The sequence below is a fragment of the Drosophila albomicans genome, chromosome 3, assembly GCF_009650485.2.
Source record: "Drosophila albomicans strain 15112-1751.03 chromosome 3, ASM965048v2, whole genome shotgun sequence".
NCBI classification, from domain to species: Eukaryota; Metazoa; Arthropoda; class Insecta; order Diptera; family Drosophilidae; genus Drosophila; species Drosophila albomicans.
In genome coordinates this window covers 23,663,664-23,685,038 of record NC_047629.2, presented here as the reverse complement: position 1 = coordinate 23,685,038, position 21,375 = coordinate 23,663,664, and the positions used below count along the sequence as shown (strand labels likewise).

At 38.1% G+C, this 21,375-nt stretch overlaps 2 protein-coding genes across 9 annotated transcripts; both read left to right on the top strand.

The window, feature by feature from the left end:
• Positions 1 to 648: 648 nt before the first annotated feature.
• On the top strand, positions 649 to 20,055 carry LOC117570827 (phosphatidate phosphatase LPIN3). Of its 6 annotated transcripts, none has more exons than XM_034252693.2 (11): positions 649 to 784; positions 13,975 to 14,386; positions 14,454 to 14,662; positions 14,730 to 14,867; positions 14,951 to 16,111; positions 16,174 to 16,273; positions 16,778 to 16,906; positions 16,972 to 17,391; positions 17,455 to 17,955; positions 18,030 to 18,133; positions 18,538 to 19,192. In XM_034252693.2, the coding sequence occupies exons 2-11, from the start codon at positions 14,207 to 14,209 to the stop codon at positions 18,860 to 18,862; spliced, it is 3,267 nt and encodes a 1,088-aa protein (XP_034108584.1). In that variant the 5' UTR covers positions 649 to 784; positions 13,975 to 14,206; the 3' UTR covers positions 18,863 to 19,192. The 6 variants fall into 6 exon arrangements, with proteins under 6 accessions (XP_034108584.1, XP_034108585.1, XP_034108583.1 ...); XM_034252694.2 differs by lacking the exon at positions 649 to 784 and adding an exon at positions 11,631 to 11,822; XM_034252692.2 differs by lacking the exon at positions 649 to 784 and adding an exon at positions 11,631 to 11,894.
• On the top strand, positions 650 to 10,257 carry LOC117570835 (PDZ domain-containing protein GIPC3). Of its 3 annotated transcripts, none has more exons than XM_034252709.2 (2): positions 650 to 784; positions 9,049 to 10,257. In XM_034252709.2, exon 2 carries the CDS (start codon positions 9,136 to 9,138, stop codon positions 10,174 to 10,176), a length of 1,041 nt encoding a protein of 346 aa, XP_034108600.1. In that variant the 5' UTR covers positions 650 to 784; positions 9,049 to 9,135; the 3' UTR covers positions 10,177 to 10,257. The 3 variants fall into 3 exon arrangements, with proteins under 3 accessions (XP_034108600.1, XP_034108599.1, XP_034108601.1); XM_034252708.2 differs by lacking the exon at positions 650 to 784 and adding an exon at positions 7,660 to 7,823; XM_034252710.2 differs by lacking the exon at positions 650 to 784 and adding an exon at positions 7,984 to 8,320.
• Positions 20,056 to 21,375: the final 1,320 nt, after the last annotated feature.

The following is a 21,375-nucleotide window of genomic DNA, read 5'->3' as shown; positions in this document are numbered from 1 at the left end:
ATATACCGATTTATAATAATCATATGGAGTGTAGCTAGATGACAGTTGGTATGGTATATTTTGAAAGTGCGGTCACACTCCAATACAGGTGTGAAAATTCTCCAATAAGAAACTATTTATTTTTTAAACTAAATGCTAAACGAAAAATTTACTACTTGGAAATTTTAAAATTTGCGCAATATGTTTGTAAAAGATAGGAATACATTTTAAAAGAAAAGCCAAAAAGAAAAAAATCTCCGAAAAAATTTAATCGATTAGACTCGATATAAAATCGAGTAAATGGCAGCTCAATCACTCTCATAGAGCAGACAGGTCGACGGCGACAGTTTTCGGTTGTGTGTGTGTTTAGTTCGCTCGGTCATACAGTAGTGAAAAATGAGCTGCGAAGAGCAGTAGAATATATTAATTGATGCGCTTTTTAGACGAAACTGCTAATATTTTCTACCTATCAAAATCGTGTTAATTTAATAATAGCAGTTGGTGTCTGCTTGTCTGCTTTACATACGTTCGTTTGATGGTTGAAGCAGTAAAGCAACAAAACAAGTTAGTTTCTGTCGGGTGAAAGAAAGAAATTGTGTGCATATGTGTTGGTGCGTGTGTGTGTGCGCGGTGAAAAAGCAACAACAACAGTAACATCAACTGCAACAACAAGAGCAACAGCAGTAACAACAACAACGAAAAACCTGGTCTCGTATGTCCGCTTTCCTTGCTCATTACGGTGCTTTTCTGTGCCCAAAGTGCATGCAAGTGCAGTCTGGAGGAGGAATCACAGCACCAACGACAGGTGCGTACACACAATACTATGAAAACACAATATTTTCTACTTTCGTTGCGTAAATTTGTCATCACTACTGCTTTCTGTCTATCTTTCTGTTGCTTTTATTGATTGTTCAAATACCGCAGATACAGCAGTATCTCAGCATCCCATGACAATAGATGTGTATTCATTTCGCTTTTTTGGCTAAGAAATTGTATGCATATAGTAGAAATAAAGTGAAAGGTGGTGGCACATCTTCAGGCCTTTTGTGTAAGAAAGAAGCACACTAGCTCACATGTAATTGGAATACTAACAACCATTTTTTTTGTTATTACTAAAATGCAAAAATTCATTCAACACTGTAAATTGCAAGGTGGGAGAGAATCATCGATTTAATATGCGTCGAAAAGAGATAGCTAGCAGAAAGTGCGGAGAGAAGAATGAGGGCAACGGCGTCGACGACTTTCTTGACAACGCAAATAACAATCAGAAATCGATAAATATTATTGCAGTTTTGTCGATGCTCTCTCACACACACAAACGCGCATACAAGTCGAGCTTAGCAACAAATCAGTTGGAGACTGCTGTCTCCCTACCTCCCCCCTCTCATGCGGTGCTTATGTCATGAACGGAAGTGAATTCATAGAATATTTTTTCTTTGTGTACATATTTAGCAACCCCTAAAAAAGAAGTCAACAGTTCATTAAAATTATGCACAACTATGAAACTATGACATCATAGAGCATTTGCGCATACATTTTGATTTTGGCCATTTCCTACCTCAAGAGCCTTTTCAACGTGACACATACTTTGAGGTTAGGTTTGCCAACATTTGCCGGGTGGTTTGTTCTTGACACTTTTGGGGGTTGTACGGTTATATTGATTGACAGGGCGAGACACGTTTTCACAAAGTGGCAAAGGAAAATCAAATTAGTACTAACTTCTACAGTTTAATTGCCGCTAACTTCAAGCTTAAAACCTGATGTCCGTTAGGCAAACCAAAAAGCGTAAAGTGTGTTAATGTTTTTAATGCTGCCAACACGTGCGACTCAAAAAAATTTTCATTTTCTTTTCGACGTTTTCACAAAAATACCAAAAAAAAAAAAAAAAATATGTATAAAATAAAATAAAACCAATTCTCCAAGCTGGAAGAGGGCGGTGCCCTAAAGGCATAAGAGGTGGCCAAAGAAATCTCAAATAAAATACAAAACCAAAGGCCATTTGTAGGCAAATTAAATTGCTAACAAAGCGTGAAGTTGGTTAGTGGGTTTGTTGTTTTCTGGATGGGTTCATCTATTCACCACATATGCAATAAGTGTGAGTCTAATTTCTTATCTCTGGCAAACAAAAACCATTTGCCGTTAGAGATGTGTAGACGTTTTGAAATTGTTTTTTCTTTTTTTGTTATCGATTTCTAGCTTACTTCCGCAACGCAAACAATCCAATCAGGCAACACAATTGCTATATTTTTTTGCTACACTTTTTCTCTCATTCTCTGTGTAAAAATCTATGGGTTGTTTTTGCTTTTCTCCTTTTTGCCATCCTCTAGTATATGTTAACCAGTTTGCCAGAGTTGCTCTTTCACTTGCAATTGTTGCTGTTCTTGTTGGCTGCGTCAACGTCCAACGACGGAAAGCGGAAGCGACGTCATTTATGTAAATTGTTTGCGTGACATTTGTATAGAGCACCTATATTATGAACCGGTACGCACGCCCCTTAACATTAACTGCAACACCAGACCATTGTTACAAACTGAGCTCCCAGAGCCATGGCGGCTGCGCTCTATAAGCTTCTATGATGATGACCATAATCAGACAATTTGAACAATAAGAATGCTTTGCCATGTAGAGACAACTGAACAATGTTAATTTACATAGTGTTAATGACGCTCTGTTCACAATAGTATTCTGTTAATGATAACAGTGCCGACCAGAGCTGAATGTTATAGTTGACAGTAGTTCACCTGTTTGCTTATCTTTGGCTTTAGATTAACTGTTCAGATTATCTTTATTATCCATTTAAATATATAACCTTTATGTAATTTATAATGTTAACATCTAGCCAACTTTACTTTCGTATCATTATGCATCTCTTTATCTCTTTTTAATGACCTTACAACGAATTTAATATTCTTTCATCTTGTGCTCATTAACCATAGATTCAAATTCGTTTATACTCTTTGCGTGTGTGTGTGTAGTTCAACAGTTAGTAGCTTATTTTGTAAACTCGTTGAATTTGTTGCTTAAATTATCTGGCCGTGCGCAAAGATCAGCGAGGTGAAACGGTTAAATGTTTTCGAAAACTGCCCCCAGTGAGTCGGAGCTCCATTTTAAAGAGCACCTTTACTCATACAGGGTGCTTCAGTCTGCGTTTTACCACATCACAGTGGTTCAATGCACCAGGGGGTGCGATAAACGATAAACTACAAATTAAGTATGCGCTTTTGTCAGTCACGTTGTTGTTTCTTGTTTTGTGCGCTGTCAGCAACAATATGAATAATGTGGTTCGTTCCATGTAGAAAAACGTGATGTACAAAAATAAAGCAAGAAAAAAAAAAACAGACAAAAATAAATATAATGCGCATTGTAGGCAAAATATTTTTATGTACGGTAGCTACGGGCAACGCACCATAATATTATCTTGTAGCAAATACAAACAGAGATATATGACGCAAGTTTTCATTTTTTTTTTTTTTTTGCCATTAGAATTCATAAACACACAACTGAATCATCAGCGAAGTCTGGGCGGCCATATTAAATAGATATATGTATATACCCGCCATATGTTTATTGTGTGAATGGCCGATATTAACATAGGAACACAGTACAACGTCATCAGCACTCAAAATTTTTCGAATAAATTGTGTTAAGACCCTCTCTCATTGGTGCTGATCAATTTCGGGTGCTCCAAGCGAAAGGCGACCACTGTAATTATTTTTTACCGTTACAATCCATACGGTCCGATAAAATATTGACCTAGTCAACGAAACTTGTGAATCATTTGCGACGATGCCAGCGAACTTTGTTAAAGTTCGCAAATCCAGCGATCGTCGCCACTTGCGAGAGCGAATGACAGCTTTTATATGTCAAAGCTTTTGTCGCTCTCACACACTTATCGAGAGCTTTGAAGAGACCATCAAATTAAGCAAACATGAAGAGCAAATTCATGTTGCTCTTAAATTATGATTAATTGCGAATCTCTTGTTGTTTTCGTCATTGAATACGTTTTCTTGATTTTAAATAAAGAAATACTTAACCTTATGACGACCTGAAGGTTTTTAATTGTACATTTTGGATAACATAAAGAGAGCTTTATTCCAAGGTTTGATTAGGGCATGATACAATAATACAAGGTAGTCTCGTCGTGTGCTTTTTTCGTTCGGTTTCTGTCCGCTATCGTCAGTGCGCTCGTGCTTGTTGAAGCGAAAGGTTGTGCGCGGACGATTTTTTCCCTAAATGTTAACCCTTGTGCAAGACAAAAATGTCAGATTGCAATTATATTATATATATATATATATGAACTTTATGATAGAATTAAGAACCTGAACAAAAAAATTAGTAATCAAAAATAAAAACAACGATTACTGTCAACTTCTAAACTGTAAATAATTAAATTATAAAAACATTTCAACTCTTTTTTATATAGTGGAACAATTAAACCCTATGCGCCATTGAAGGGTTAATCACAAAGCTCTACTGTCGATTCTTTCGCACTCACTAGGCGCAGTCGTTTCACTCGCACTTATGTATGGTATAGATAGCGGACAGCTTTTCCGACGAGACTACCTTGTATTATTGTATCATGGATTAGGGAGAGCTTAAACCTTTGTATTGTCGCAAAGTGCAATGATAATGAAATAATTAAGAACAGGTTAACAGCTGTTTCAATAGCCCCTTAACTTGCCCCACTCGCTCGATTGTGCATAAACTATTTGCAAGCAAGCGCGAGTAAACAAATAAAAAAATAAACAATAACAAAGGCAATTTGCTTACGTGCTGCATTCAACGTCATCACCGTTTGTCACAACAAAAGTTTTGTTTTGTTTGCGTTTTTTTCAATTTACATAGAATACAATAATCTCTATAGGAAAAGTTACTTAGTTGGCATTATGTAATATTGCTAGCTATCAGCTACTATAACATTCCATGGATGGGTGATAAACGAGGATCGATGATAAGAGAGCGTGTTTCTACATAGAAAATAACCTTGATTTGTTTATATGCTACCCCCTTGGGTTCGGTCTCTTTTGTTGTTTTTTTTTTATTATTATTTTGCGAACACGACAAAACTAGAAAAGAAAAGAACAAGTAAGAAAGTGAACGTGCCGTGTTCTCAACTATGAAATGCCCGATCTTTATTATTCAATATTCAATTGCTATTTTTTTCCATGCTAACTGTATTTTTTGCAGAATGTAAAATATTCTTTCTCTGATAATTTTATTATTTCCTCTATTGGTTTTATAATACCCTTCTTCCCGTATAAATATCGGGTATAAAAACTGAAAAAGACCCACTATTTTATATACTACATACATTCTTCTAGACGTATGTTGGTATGCGATAACACACACATTGAAGCTCACATTCTTCGTACAATATGTATTTAGTTCGGTATAGTTTGTTATTGTTGTTTAAGCTGATGACAAATAAACAAACTAAGCGAGTGCAAAGCCATTAAAAATACAAGAATAACCTGATGGAAACATGAATGAAAAGGCCTGACTAAATGCCGTGTTATTTAACGCATTACTCATATGATTATACTCTATAGCATTTAATACCCTGCAAAACACCATTTAAATCTTATTCAAACTATTCTCTTTAAACTTGAGTTGAATAAACTTTTTGGAAATAATTATTTAACTTCGCACCTCTGAATTTATCATTTACCAACACACGCAGTTCGAATTTAACCTCACTTTTCAATCTTAAGTTGAATACACTCTGAAGTGCAAACATAAATTCAGGGTTTTTTGGTATGTTGAAAATGTTTGCTTATATTTATATCATAAATTATAATTCCAATAGTCAATCGTTGTGAACAAAGTATAGGGAGTATTGTGAATTACTAATGCACATAGTTGCATTTCATTGTTGTTTACAAAATGTTATCTAAAACTATTTAATTATTTTTGTTTTGTACTCGAGACAAACCCCACGCGCCATTCGAATTGTTGTTTACGTTAAATTGTTATTGACGCCACAAAGGCAGATACAAATACTAATAAACAACATTGGATACACTGACATTTATCCACACATACATACATACATATGTATACGTTCATACACATACGCATTTAAATTTACATGCTTGCATACGTAGACACATTAATTATACAGCATATTGTTCTAAGCATTCGGATTCTTTGCCCCCTTTTACATATCCGAGTCGAGCCCACAAATTACAGCCAATGGGATACGAGTAAACACACAAATTGAAAACAACAAGTGGAAGCGTGATGATTACTCGACTGGTTGTTACCCTGTAGCTTACCATAAATACATAGAAATGAAATATGGTGTTCGCAGTGTTTATTAAGATTTTCGCAAATTGAGCTGCGGTTAGGTTGGAATAGTCCGAAATTTATTTAAAATTAAATAATTGGAAGGGGAAATTTGTAAAAAGAAAAATATTTTAGTAAAAATTTTTAAAGTAACTGCACTCTTAAATTATTGGTCAAATAAAATTTGTATAGTTCTAGTCATTTTTATTCTACTTTTAGAATTGTACATTTTTGGAGTATATAATCATCAGACTTTCAATCTTATTTTGGCAAATGACAACTACGCCTATCATGATTCAAGTTTCTAGGGTATAAAAACCGGCTGCGTTAAGCATGCGGAAATATTATACACTTGTTTACGTGCAATGCATTGCCAATTATATGATATACTTAAGCAAACATATAACCTAGTTTAACCAACTAACTTTAAAAAATTAAGCATTCCGTCTTCACTTCAAATGTAGGTCATTCCCGAAAAGACATTTTAAAGAGTATTTTCTTGATTCTCAAATTGAAGACAAATAAATGTGAAGATTAGTTTATGGAGCCGGCATTAATTGCTGTACTTACTTATGTTAAAAAGAGTTGAAAGCTAACTGCGTAGTATTATTTTGTAGATCATTTGTTGTTATTTTATTAGGTTGTTGTTATTATTGTGAAAGGTAGAAATAGTAGTTTTAGTTGTATTGGTGCCACACGCGCTCGCCTCTATAGTATGCTTAACTAATTCGACCTTGATGCGTGTTGTATTCCTTCTATTTCATTCGCCGGGTTATCTATCTATCTACCATATACCTATGTACATACATATGTATATAATGCTCTGCTAGAAATAGCCGGTTTTATGTATTCATGAGAGCTCTATCTCAATTCTTAATTTATATTCAGTTGAGTGTTGTTTGTTATTCTCTTTTTGCCATAAAGAGGGGCTCGTCTCAAGTTCCCCTGATCTCGAATCTCAATAAACATCTTGAGAGACAAACATACATACACATCATGTATATCAAAGAACGTCAGCTCCATTTCCTATGAAAATGTTTATTCGCCGGATACACTACAAAAAATGCAAATAACGCTAACGCAAAAAAAATAGAAATAGTAATAAATAAATAAGCAATAACAAGATATAAAACCTTCAAGGTGAGGCAGAGTTTAAAACGAACTCAAGACGACATTTGCTAAACCACACGAAACACAGTAAAGCAGGGCAACAAAAAGTGTTTGTAGCAAGTGCAATAAGCGACTAGTAGATGCTCTTCTAATGTAATTTGATTTAAGCATGATTTTTCTTCAAACATGCAATTTATATTTAGGTTCAAAAATATACATATAAGGCAATCCTTCATCAATCAAATCTGATTCGAGTGCTTAACAAATGACAACAAATGAATTTCTCCGTCTCTGTTTTAACTTTCAATGTCTTGTTTGGTTTGATATTTGTCATAAATTTGTTTTAGTATAGTTTCATCCAAAATTCCTGTATGTGATTGCCATTATTTAGTTAACAAGTGTATCAAATTTGAACAGTGAAGAGCTTGATAAGAAGCATTTCTCGAGCGGTACGTGAGACGACATTTCTTCTGCATGCAGAAGACAGTTCGACTGGGCTGGGCACACATTTTGTTGAGCGATAGTTTTGCAGTTAAAGTCTGGCCACATCTGGGCACCATTGGCGCTCACCACTCCCCAAAAGTTCAGTACACTTTGACGGACTCTCTTCGGCAGACGTACACTTAGAGTAGTTGTTGAATGAATGCGGGTTGAGTGATAAATGTACTTCGGCTGGGTTCGTGTACCTTTCGTTATCACTTCAGTCTTCGCCTCTCGCATTCAATTCTCTCTCTTTGTCTCTCGCTCGTCAACGCTTATCACGCGCTTGTCAAATATCGAAATCTTATCGGAACTTTGCAAAAGTTCCGTTAACAAAAAAGAAGCAAAGTTTCTTCAAAAATCATTGTGTATTTTTGCGTCGCGTTCTGTTTTTCTTTTAAACAATGTAAATTTCATCGCATAATGAGCAAAACACGAATTTAATTAATGCAAATTTAAGTGTTGGGTAAGAACCGTGTCAATCAATCAATCACCAAACAAATCGGTTAATCGGTTTATCAACACCGTAGTAAAATCTAAGTTATCATCTATTTTAACCTCACTTTAGCATAATGTGCTGTGTTATTGTTGATAATTAATGAAACTACAATCAATTTGCAGTTATTGCAAAGGTTCTATTAGTCAGACATTCGAGATGAGCTATGAATAATGCGACTAACTTGTGTAATTCTATACTGTGTGGCAAACTTTGAACGCTTGACTCATGTTTCGTGTTGAGATTAGATAAATTGATATTATTTATTGGTGTTGGACATGTACATACATAAAATACACGCACACCCATAAAACAAGTGAGAAAACTAAAGTCGAGTGTGCTCGACTACAAAATACTCGGTACCCGAAATAAAGAAAATGAAACTGTTTCTCAACTTTTTGTTTTTTATCCGATTGTGAGCGGGAAACTCTAAAGGCTTTGTGTATTTAGAGAGACATTATGATCCCCCTACTCTTGATCATGATCGTACAAATATATATTTGTCACTAACTCATAATTTACTTCTATGGCTATGACTACCGGGTATACGCACACATCAATCACACACATTTACAACAAGTTTACACAAAATAACTGGGATCGGAACTAAACACGAAACTAACCCAACTTTTGTTGCAACTTATATAAAAAAAGAAATTCAAAAAAGAATCTTCCAAACATTTCTTCTACGCACACAGATAAAAGAGATTAAAGAGAGAACGAGAGAACTGCCCCATACCGATAAATAATAAATATACATTGATACGATAATAATACTAGACAAGATGCCGCTTTTTGCCCGCAAGTCAACGAAGAACAATCCATCGGATCACAGCGACATTAGCCAGGACAGCAAGCGATCCTCGATGAGTGGCGGCAACAGTTCACTGCACAGCAACAACAGCAGCAATCACAGCAACAATAACAATCACAATCATAACAACAACAATGAGCTGGATAAGAAGCCACCGCTGATCTTCCACTGCCAACTTGCCCATGGCAGTCCAACGGGTTTGATCACGGGCTTTGCCAGCGTCCGAGAGCTATATAAGAAGATTGCCGAATGCTTTGACATGTCCGAGGATGACATTCTATTCTGCACCCTCAATTCACACAAGGTGGACATGACACGTCTGCTTGGCGGCCAAATTGGCCTAGATGACTTCATCTTTGCCCATCGCAAGGGGCGGCCCAAGGAAATCGAGATTGTAAAGACACAGGATGCCTTGGGACTGACGATTACCGATAATGGTGCCGGCTATGCGTTCATAAAGCGCATCAAGGAGGACTCGATTATCGATCGCATCGAGCACATTGCTGTGGGTGATCACATCGAGAAGCTCAACGGCGTCAACATGGTCGGCAAACGGCATTATGAGGTAGCGCGAATGCTGAAAGACATTGCCACCGGTGAGACATTCACATTGCGTCTGGTCGAACCAATTCGTAGCGGATTCCAGGGTATTGGACCGCGCAGTCAATCTAGGGCGTCGTCATCCTCGGCAGGAGGTGGCCGCAATTATGGCAGCGGTAAGGAGACATTGCGCTTCAAGGCGAATGGCAATGCCCAGATTGAGCCGAAGTTCGATGAGGCCACCACGGCGGGTGTGGAGGCCATTAATAATCTGCTTGAATCGTTTATGGGCATCAACGATACGGAATTGGCATCACAGATTTGGGATCTGGGTGATCAGAAGTCGAATTCCATGGATTTTGCCGAGGCCATTGATAACTCCGATTTGGAATCTTTTGGTTTCACCGACGATTTCATTATCGAACTCTGGGGTGCTATAACGGACGCGCGTCGCTTGAGTACGAGAAACTAGGAGCAATTGTTAGGATGCTTCTCCTTATATTGCCAGAAAAAGAGAAACATTTCTAATTCTATAATAAAATAACAAAAATCATATTTTTATTTTCATCATTATTATTATTATGATTATCGCATTGTTTAATTGTATCTGTAGCCTTAGATATTTCATATTTAATACATACATTTATCATTATTATTTGTATGCCTGCATTTGCCAATTATTTCGTATTTGTTAAACTTTAAATTATACTATATACATTCAGATTGACAAAAACATAGAGACTAGAAAAGCAAAAAGATAAATATACACTTCGCGTGTGGTACTGCATTGTATTCTTCGTACAACTTGTTCAATGTACATAATTATGCATTTTCATTAGTTCATATTTTATTCATAAATATACAAATTTATAAATAAATTTAAATTATTGAAATACTTTTTGTTTTGCATTATGTTTTTATAGTTTTGGCTTTAAGTTTGGTAAGTTTGTTAAATTTTGTTTTTAATTATATCCCATTAAATTTCGAAGTATTTGTGAAACTCTAGTTTTTCAGAGATATCTTAAAATTTGGTCTTCCAAAACAGAGTAGTTCTTTCTCTCAGTGTATTCGTCATTCTCTTTACCGTTTTGGCACTCGTCGAAATTTCGAATCTTTCCACGGTGACAAATTCTATTTGCATATTATAAACGTATATTTGACCATGAGCACGTGCTTTAAGACTCTTGATGAATTCAATCTCATTCACACATAAAACGTATATGCATATACATGTATATGTACATATGTACATCATCAGCTAATATGTAGTTACATTTCCTGTCTGCCAGCTAGTAAGTGACAGCGAGAGCTTTCTGGCACAAGACTTGCAAACGCAGCAACAACAGCAAATGCCGCGCAAAACATCGTCTGACAATGAATTAGCTATGGCGTCGTCATCACAACAATCGCCACAACTGACACACATTCATACATACATATGTATGCAACGCATAATATTGCAATTGCAAACGCAAATGTCAGCAACAACAGCTGCTACTGGGTACAAAGCGTTGTCTTGCGTACAGCTGATAAGCGAAGTTATTAATATTTGTTGTTGTCTGACGTCGCACTAGCACACATACTGTCGAAAACTGAGAGAACGATATGCTCAAACAGCTGCTGAACCGCAGGCATGGCAACAACTATCATACATAACAACGTTTTTACAAGACTTTCCGGTTTTACAGGTTTTTTTTGTTTCTTTACAGTCCAAATACAACACATGTCGCACAGAAGCTTTTACTCTTAAGCCTGTCGCGCAATGTGTTTTGTATACGGTGCGCTCTCTTTTTCGCTCACCGTCTCTCTTTGGTGGTGCTCTCACACACATACACACACAGTCAGGTGCTTAATTTAATTAGCTTTGGCGCGCTGTTAGCTCTGCTGTCTTGTATAACTAACTAAAAAGAGGCAATGCTGCCACTCAACTGCTCAGTTGTGCGAACGCTGTCGTCGAAGCAACAAGCAAGGCGGAAAAACGAAAAGAAAATTAATTGTTGGAATAAGAAGCAAATCAAAGAAAAAGGCTTGTTAACAACAAAACTCAAACGATATTGAATTACGTACAGCAAAGAGTAACTCGCAATTTAAAGTGTTTACACCAACAGCAGAAATAGAGTGAGGCGACTTGCAAGTTTTTCGCGTATTAAAACCAAGGAAAACCACAAGAACATCGTGTGAAAACCGAAGGTAGTGAGACAAAAAAATTTCCATTATACTAGAAATACAAAAAAAAAACATCTGCAAAAATTGAATGTGGATTTTCTTGGCACCCAAATAATATTTGTTCGACTTTGTTCCTGTGTATTTTCAACGTTATTTTACTTTGCTTTTAATTTAATTTAATGCGAGTGCTTGGACTTTGAACGTGACTCAACAGAATTGTCTAGGCGGCAATTCAGCCTAATAAAATAAACACAAACATTAACATTTTGCATACAACAACGAACTACGTCAATTGATGTGCAGTTTTTGAATTATATTATTATTGTGTTCGTCGTTTTGTTGTTCTCCTCGCCCAATTCGATTCGTTTTGCGTGTTTTGTGCAAAATTTCATTTGCTTGTCATTTAGTTGTCTGTCTGTTGCCGTGCAGCCTCTGTTTTTGTTTTTTGTCCCTTTCGCGCCTTTGTATTAGTTGCGGCGCTTGTTTCTCTTCTCCAAGCAGTCTCGTTTTGCACTGCATTTGTGGGGCGAGCTTTTTTGTGTCTATATGTGTGTGCAAGTTTTGTGCGTTTGTTTTGCTTGTGGCTTTTCGCGCGTTGCGTTTGTTTGCTTGCTATTTGTTTGCAGGTGAAAGTAATGGCAGCGACGACGCGTGACAGATGTGGCGTGTTGTCTGACTACATATGTATGTATGTATCTCTTTCTCTGTCTGTCTGTCGTTTATCTGTGCGTTGTGGCTTATTATGTATATTTCACAAAACTCTACAACAATATTGATATCGATATCGATGTCAAAGAGTAGACTACAAAGGAACCTTGTCTTATCAACTACGACTACAAGAAGTACAACAAGCCTAATAAAAGCACGAAATTATTTTGACCATTTCCTTTGTGATAAGCCTCATATATGTATGTACATACATACAAACCTACACAAATTTATTAAAAACTTTTGGACATTGAACTTTACGCTATGCGAGCATTCTGTGTAGACAAACAAACACTAGTATTTTTATTCATGCTTATTAATACATTTTTTGTTTATAGTAAGTAGACGAATCTCTTACGATTTCTAGAACAGGTAAAAAGAAAAACAAAAAGAATAAACTCACGCGATTTGCTTACGCATACAAATGCCAATCGCAGCACTTAATTAATTCGTAATGGGGGCTGATAAACTTATTGTACATGTGTATGTATGCATATGAGCCTATGTATACACACATATTTTATTAATTTACAGATCATTATACGTTTTAAATGCTGCCGCTAAAATCGCGTGATGTTTTTCCAGTGGCCTGAGAAATGAGTAATGAGTTTATGATCACACACACACACAAGCGGAATGCTTACAAAATGTTCGTGTGTGGAGTTTGGCGTTTGGTTCGGCTAGCATTATCATTGTTTATTACACACATACATATAAACAGTGAGAACACGCCACTAAAGTTACGAACTAACCATTGATGTCTTTGCGGCCATTTATCACACTATCGACTTTTATCGATAACAACAATCTAAATAAAGTCTGGCGTCAATGGGGAGCTTATTACACATAACAAACTACTTGTCGGGGAGAGTTTGTGTACCTTATTGTTGCTTCCTTCAACTTGATGTAAACTCAGTGATGACACTTTGCAATGTTTACATGCGTATGTTTCCACTAATTAACTGCAAATAAATTTTTGCTACATATGGTGAAGAGTCAACACCCTTTCCTTTCATTTATGTTATGTAATATTAGTAGTAGTACTCATTCATTACCGGATGTTGTTCGTCTCTGTCTCGCTCATTGACTTGGATTTGCTTCATTTGCGCTCACAATTCAATTCACCTTGACTTTCATTACACTAAGCACTCGCAGTTGGCAACAACAATTTGGCAGCTGCATCTTATGCATGTTGCTTGCAGCCGCAAAAAAGCTTTCAGATCTTTCTTATTGAGACATTCATTATGAGTGTTTTTATTATACACCACTTGCCGCAAACCTTTCAAATGTCAGGAAAAATAAACTATTTATAAGATCTTACGTACATTTGTATTTATAATACCTTTGTGGCGAGTACTAATTTATGAATGTTCTCTGTGTTTTCTGCCATTTTCAGTTGCTGCAACGAAAAGGGGCTAAAGGTGGATTTATCACTAGCAAACTATTCGCCAAGCAAGTGCAATAAAAAATAATGGCTGGCTACTAACAAATTTGTACTCACCAATTTAACAAATCATAAATATAGTGTCGTAATACGCAAAAGGAGAACGGTTGCGTTACCCCAATAGTTGCAATTCAAAAATTGAACAATATCGATAAGTAGTTAATCGATATTACTACCGCTCAACATGAATAGTTTGGTGCGCGTGTTTAGCAATCTGCAAGATTTTTACAATGACATCAATGCGGCCACACTAACTGGAGCTATCGATGTGATCGTCGTAGAGCAAAAGGATGGCGAGTTTCAATGCTCACCATTCCACGTACGTTTCGGCAAGCTCGGAGTGCTGCGCAGTCGCGAGAAAGTGGTAAGTAATCGATAGAATGAGATCGATTAGCAACATTAAGTTTACAAGTTTCATTTATGATTTCCAGGTGGACATTGAAATCAATGGCACACCCGTTGACATACAGATGAAGTTGGGCGACTCCGGTGAAGCTTTCTTTGTGGAGGAATGCCCCGAGGACGATGGCGAGGAGCTGCCCGAGAACTTGGCCACATCACCCATACCAAAGAGTTTCCTGCAGTCGCTGAATAAGGGCAACGACACCATGGAGGACATTAGCGGCGTAGCCGCCGATAAGTACGTAGTCCATTGATATATTATCCATTCACCGAGGCAGCTAGAATCATGTTCATATTGATTTTAGAAACGCTAGCGATGATTTGCAAATACCGTTGCCAATGCCGCGCCGTAACTCCATTGATCTGTCCAAGGAGGAGCCCAAGGAAATTGCCGTCGAGGGCAACAAATTCGAGAATCAAGTCTCGGACTACACCCAGCGCAGGTAGCGTTTGCTTCCATCAAAAATATTTTCTTTAACCGAGTTGCAAGCATCTTATTAAGTAAATCCTTTATTTATTATTACAGACACACAGACAACGTGTTGGAACGTCGCAATTTGGGCGATAAGCTTAAAGAGTATACAACACAAAAGATGCGCCAAGAATGGGCTGAGCATGAGGAGCTGTTCCAAGACAAGAAACCACAGGACAAATTGCCAGAGTCCGAATCAAAATCGGAAGCGAAGCCAACGCAAGTGGACACAGAACCCGAAGTGGTCTCTATTAAGGCAGAGCCAGCTGCAACGTCACCAGTAACAACATCGACAACGACGACTCCAGTTGTCGTCATAGAGCCCAACAAGGATGAGTCGAAGAGTAAAACCAAGAAACGCCGCAAGAAGTCGCAGATGAAAAAGAAGAATTCACAGCGTAAAACATCGTCGAGCAGCTCGGCAGGCAGCGCCGCTGGCGGCGATGCCATCAACGCTGATGCTATCTCCCTTAATTCGGTGCAGGTGAGCAATATCGATGAGACCGATGTGCAGATCGCCAGCATTTCCACCATCACCAACATAACCAATAACAACACAATCTCGTCGTCGAATGACGAGCAGCCATCGGCACCGTTGCTAACAGCACACACCGGCGATGACAGTGCGCTCAGTGAGCTGACCACGCCCACAAATCTAGCATCACGTCACGATCCCGATATTCACTTCTTTAGCGACACCGAGATCACCACACCCACTAGCATTGGGGCGTCGAGTGCGGCCCGCGGCGGTGGACGTCCATCGACGCCCATTCAAAGCGACAGCGAACTGGAGACGACCATGCGGGATAAGCGTCATGTGGGCGAGGATGAGAACAGCGGCATGTGGAACTGGGGTGAACTGCCCACGCCCGAAGAGGATGCCGAGTCCACGCAGAATGCGCGGCAGTCTGGCAGGTTGTTGTGGCAAATGTTTAGCTTCATGAAGCGGGCAAATCGTTTGCGCAAAGAAGGAGCCGCCAATCAGGCTGGTGACATTTATCTTTCGGATCTGGATGCCGGTAGCATAGATCCCGAGATGGCTGCTCTCTATTTCCCCAACCAAAAGCCCAAGGAAGCAAAGGCAACGCACAGCGGCGACGAAGATCGCGAGAGTGGCAATGGCACCAGTTTGCCGCATTCGCCCAGCTCGCTAGAGGAGAACCAAAAGAGCATGGACTCGGATTTCGATGAGAGCAAACAGCAGCAAGATAAGAAGTAATTATCAAGCACATATTGACGAAGATAATTGGGATTAATATTTATTCTATTTTGTGTAGATATCTGGACTTTGTGGCCATGTCCATGTGCGGCATGCAGGAGAATGGTGCAGCACCTGCGGACGAGGAGTTCGATCGCCAGTTGGTCACCTACCACGATGTAAGTTATCGCTCTCATTGCGCTGACCTTTTACCACAATATATTATTTGTGTGTATATAACTGCAATCGATGCATCCTTTTACACTGATCATACATTGCAGCCTTAGGTGAAGACCGTAAGCTAACCTTAACACTGAGCTAAGAAGCTTAAAATGATAGAAAATTAGCATTTCAAACTTCTTGTAGGGAAAAATGTCCTTCAACTGAAGGAAATGACAAGCCTCCAACTAAATCGATTAAGATTCTTCAATTCAATAATTATGATTGATTTAAGAGTATCACTCTAATACATTCATCCATATAATAACATGTTTAAATACAATTTGGCAAAGAGAAGGCAAGATGCTTATGGTTTTTTAGCTAAGGTTGCAATGATCAAACCATTATTACACTGCGCTACACAGCACCTGCAACATTGCACCTAACCAATGAATGTTTTTTTTTTTTGTGATCACGCTTGCTGCTCCCCGCTGTGTTGCCCCTCGGTCCTCATATGTACACAGGTGTGCAAAAATCCACAAATGTTCTCATCGCCAAATTTAGTTGTACGTCTAAATGGCAAATACTACACTTGGATGACTGCATGTCCCATTGTCATGACAATGATAACATTCCAGAAGCAACTAACCGAAGTAAGTTTCGTTAGAAAAACGCAAGAATGTCACAACTAATTATGCTTCGATCATGTGCTTTACAGGATGCCATAGAGCAGTTGATATCGCCATCTCCCATAGCTGTGGGCGATGACAAGCCCGAGGTGGCTCATCAGACAGACACTGTGGGCCAAACGAAGCGTTCGTGGTGGAACTGGAGACGATCTCAGGACGCCGCTCCCAATCAGCCAAATAATAACAAGAACGCCACACTCGATAAAGTCGACAAAGGTCAATACAACTTTGCCGAGGATGGTGATCAGGCGGCGGCTAGCACGCAAACATCGCGTCCCAATTCACCAGACGTTAGTGATCCAACGCTGAGCAAGAGCGATTCTCTAGCAAACGCTGAGAACACTTCGGCCTTGGTCGACAACCTAGAGGAGCTGACCATGGCCTCCAACAAGAGCGATGAGCCCAAGGAGCGCTACAAGAAATCACTGCGCCTCAGCTCGGCAGCTATTGTAAGTTATTTATCTATTTCTCTCGATTCCAAAATAGATCTGTAATATCATTTGTGCTTTCAGAAAAAACTAAACCTTAAGGAGGGCATGAATGAGATTGAATTTAGCGTGACAACAGCTTATCAGGGCACCACACGCTGCAAATGCTATTTGTTCCGCTGGAAGCACAACGACAAAGTCGTCATCTCGGACATTGATGGCACGATCACCAAGTCGGATGTCTTGGGTCATATCTTGCCCATGGTAGGCAAGGACTGGGCACAGCTGGGTGTGGCACAGCTCTTCTCAAAGATCGAACAGAATGGCTATAAGCTATTGTATCTGTCGGCTCGTGCCATTGGACAATCACGTGTCACACGTGAATATCTGAGATCTATTAGGCAAGGCAATGTAATGCTACCCGATGGCCCATTGCTGTTGAATCCCACATCGTTGATATCCGCATTCCATCGCGAAGTAATCGAAAAGAAGCCAGAACAATTTAAAATTGCTTGCTTGTCAGACATACGCGATCTGTTCCCCGATAAGGAACCTTTCTATGCGGGCTACGGCAATCGTATTAATGTAAGATTTAGAATTATTACGCAGCCATCTACAATGTCATTTACCTATCCTTATTCCTCTCTGATCCTTTGCAGGATGTGTGGGCCTATCGTGCCGTTGGTATACCCATTATGCGCATCTTCACCATCAACACGAAGGGCGAGCTTAAGCACGAACTGACCCAAACATTCCAGTCATCGTAAGTACTCGTTTTATGTTCTTTCTGGTTATGGTGTCTCTTCACAATAAGTTCGCTTGCCATTTGCCTAAGCAGACAATTTTGTCAGTCGAAGCTTTTTGGTTAAGACGTTCTTTCAACTTTCTGCAACTTCTCATGCCACATTCAAATCGAAAAAAGCAAAGAAAACAACCCAATTGGTCCAAGTCTCGTATTAACATCATAATGTAACGCCATGCTAGGTGTCTTGTAGGAAGTATTAGCTCACAAAAAAACATACAACGTGCATCCTGCTCCAATATACTATGTATGTAGGAATTCTTGACTACTGCTCGCTCATTCACAAATTAATCAATTCCACAATCAAAAGCGTGTGCCGAAATTGTATTCAAGCATTGTCAATATTTGATTGTCAATTTATATAGTGGCTACATCAATCAGTCGCTTGAGGTCGACGAGTACTTTCCACTGCTGATGCACAACGATGAGTTCGAGTATCGCACCGATACCTTTGACAACGACGATGACTTGGAGGACGAGTTGCAGTTCAGCGACGATTACGACATCGAACTCGATGACTCTAGCAACAATGATGGTGACAGCGATGACGATGGCGCTGTTTTTGACGATGACTTCGCCAATGATGATAATGATGATACTACCAACTACATTATGAACGCAACGGCCAAAAATGAAATACTCTTGGCCTCACCACCCAAATGGCTTAATAATAACAATAATCAAAGCTAAATTTCTGCTGCTTGACAGTATACATTAATTTCCGAGTATATATCGAAAATTTCAAATTGTGATATGATAAATTCCTAGTGTTAAGTTTCTAGCTTTGTATATACGTTTTTGTGCTTTGAAAGGGCGACGGCGAGGCTTTGAAAGCTCCTTAAAGTCCTTTCGATAAATGTTTTAGCTGTATTATTTTGGCGTTGAATCGCCACTAAACTTCTATACCTATACTATTAATGCATCGCATTATGCGCTAAGAAGTAGACTATAAGTTGTTTTTATCTAATTACGTATTTCGTATATCGACACAAATAAAATGTGTGCCTACTTTTGTTGTTATCGAATGATCTTTTATCGGCGACATGTTTTGAATGTGGTATGATAAGGTTGCTGGTCCATTTGTGTTGCATACTCTTGGGCGCTGAGCAATGGCATATGGCATATGTGGTGTTGCATAATTATTTGTTTATTAACCAAGTGACCCTCCTCCTTTGCCCCTCTTGCAGGTACTGCAGCATGACTTACATTGTGGATCAGCTGTTTCCACCCGTAAAGCATGACGAAGTCGCCGTTGAGTTCTCCAATTTCAACTATTGGCGGGATCCAATTGCCGATTTGCCGGAATTGGACACGGAATTGGTGCCGCCCAGCAAGCTAGACAGCGCCACACTGAGACCCATTCCAGAGAAATGAAACGCAAAATAGTTCAACAGCACATTGGCAGATGGAACATAATAAACCCACATACAATCTTACATACATACATACTTACTATATAGTATATGCCCACATACATACATATATATCTATGCATTATCTATTCAAAGCTTCTTGTCGTGTTAGCAATTCATATATTTCGTTGTATCTCCAAAGAGTGGATTAATTTATTATCGATATTTATCTAGTTAATCCAAAAACAAAATGAAAACGATTGAAATTCATATTTACATTATGCATTATGTATATTTTTTTTATTAAATTTAAATTAAAATTAGTTGAGTCGGAAGAAACCAGAGAAAGTGATTTAGCCTATGATTTTTTGCATTCGTTTATGAATTAATTTATAAAGTTATTTGCGAGAGAATTGAATCAAAGACAGTTTAACGGATTTATTTGTAATTTTTAAAATTATTCTATTTGCTCTTAGGACTTTATGAAACTGGTGAATAATTAATAAAATTAATTGTGAAACTTGCTTGAAACTGAAACTTGAATATTCCTGAGCTGCATAATGTGATTTTTAATTTTATCATAATTATTTTTATTATTACTCTTAATTTTTAATTTTGTGATTGTCAACTTAGAGAGCTCTGCTACGTTTAATTCAAGCAAACATACGATACTACAATATAACTATGCTTAGCCAATAAAATAAACAATATAATATTTCAAATAAAGATGCAAATGCTTTAAACAATTTATAAAAGAAAACAACTTTTTTTCATTATTATTAGGAAAACAAACTGTATCTTGACTTGCGGTGGAAAATTTTCGACTAAATCGACAACAAAAAATTGTTTGTTGATGCTTTGGTTATTGTTCCCGTCTAGCATGCATAAATAAATACGAGAACATTCGAGTCCGATTATGGACAATAAACAGTCTGCTTAGGGTTTCCAACAGGAGGAATAATGGATGACCGGGGAATTGCAGCTGAAGTGAGCAGACATACATATGTATGGGGCTGGCATGTATTTGTCAACGTAATTTTGCCAATTCAATTAATGCTCACTTAAATCAGAGCGACTGAATCATCATTATCTTGATCATCATCACCAACAGCATACAAAACGAGAGGGATTCAGCTTAAGTGCCCACAAATAGGCAGACATTGCCAGAGGCGTAGTTCAATTTTTGTGACCAGGGGTTAAGAACTGATCACCTGATTATCGCAAATATAATCAGCTGATATTACCAGTGTGTACACATCTATATGTGAAAAAATATGAATTGTAATGAATATATGTACATATGTTAATATGTTTTATTTGAATAATCTGAATTATTTTTGACTGCAAGTAATTAATCCCCTTCGTAAAATCAATGATCACTCATGTACACTCATACAGCCACATCAGCTTATGCTGAGCGACGGTAGTTTTCCATGCCTCCCCTACCACAAATTAGGGTAACAATGAGATAAAGCAAAATTTTCCATCTCTTGAGCTGGGCTTTTGTTCGACAACGAGATAAGAGTAGATTTAGCTGATTATGATTATATAGTGCACTACTCACTTACTACATAACTGATGATGATGATGCTTCAACTGAGGTCGAGTCAGCTGATTTTCCATCGTTTTGTAAAATAATTGTTTCAAGTGCAGTAAACAATTGAATGCGCTGTGAGTGAGAAAGAGAGACCAAGAAACAAAAACTAAAATTAATCTAATAGTTTAGTTTATCATTTGTGAGACGAGTGATAAATTTCCATATCTAATTTAAATTGAACCATTCTACATGGAACGACTCCCACGTAGAGATGCTGATATGGCTATTTTCAGGTCACAACTAGTCAGAATATT

Bases quoted from the DNA above. Each gene is read 5' to 3' on its own strand.
- LOC117570827 (XM_034252693.2), top strand. From the start codon at position 14,207: ATGAATAGTTTGGTGCGCGTGTTTAGCAATCTGCAAGATTTTTACAAT. The intron at 14,868-14,950 runs GTAGCGTTTGCT...TTATTATTACAG, and splicing joins TCGGACTACACCCAGCGCAG to ACACACAGACAACGTGTTGG. The intron at 18,134-18,537 runs GTAAGTACTCGT...CAATTTATATAG, and splicing joins ACCCAAACATTCCAGTCATC to TGGCTACATCAATCAGTCGC.
- LOC117570835 (XM_034252709.2), top strand. From the start codon at position 9,136: ATGCCGCTTTTTGCCCGCAAGTCAACGAAGAACAATCCATCGGATCAC.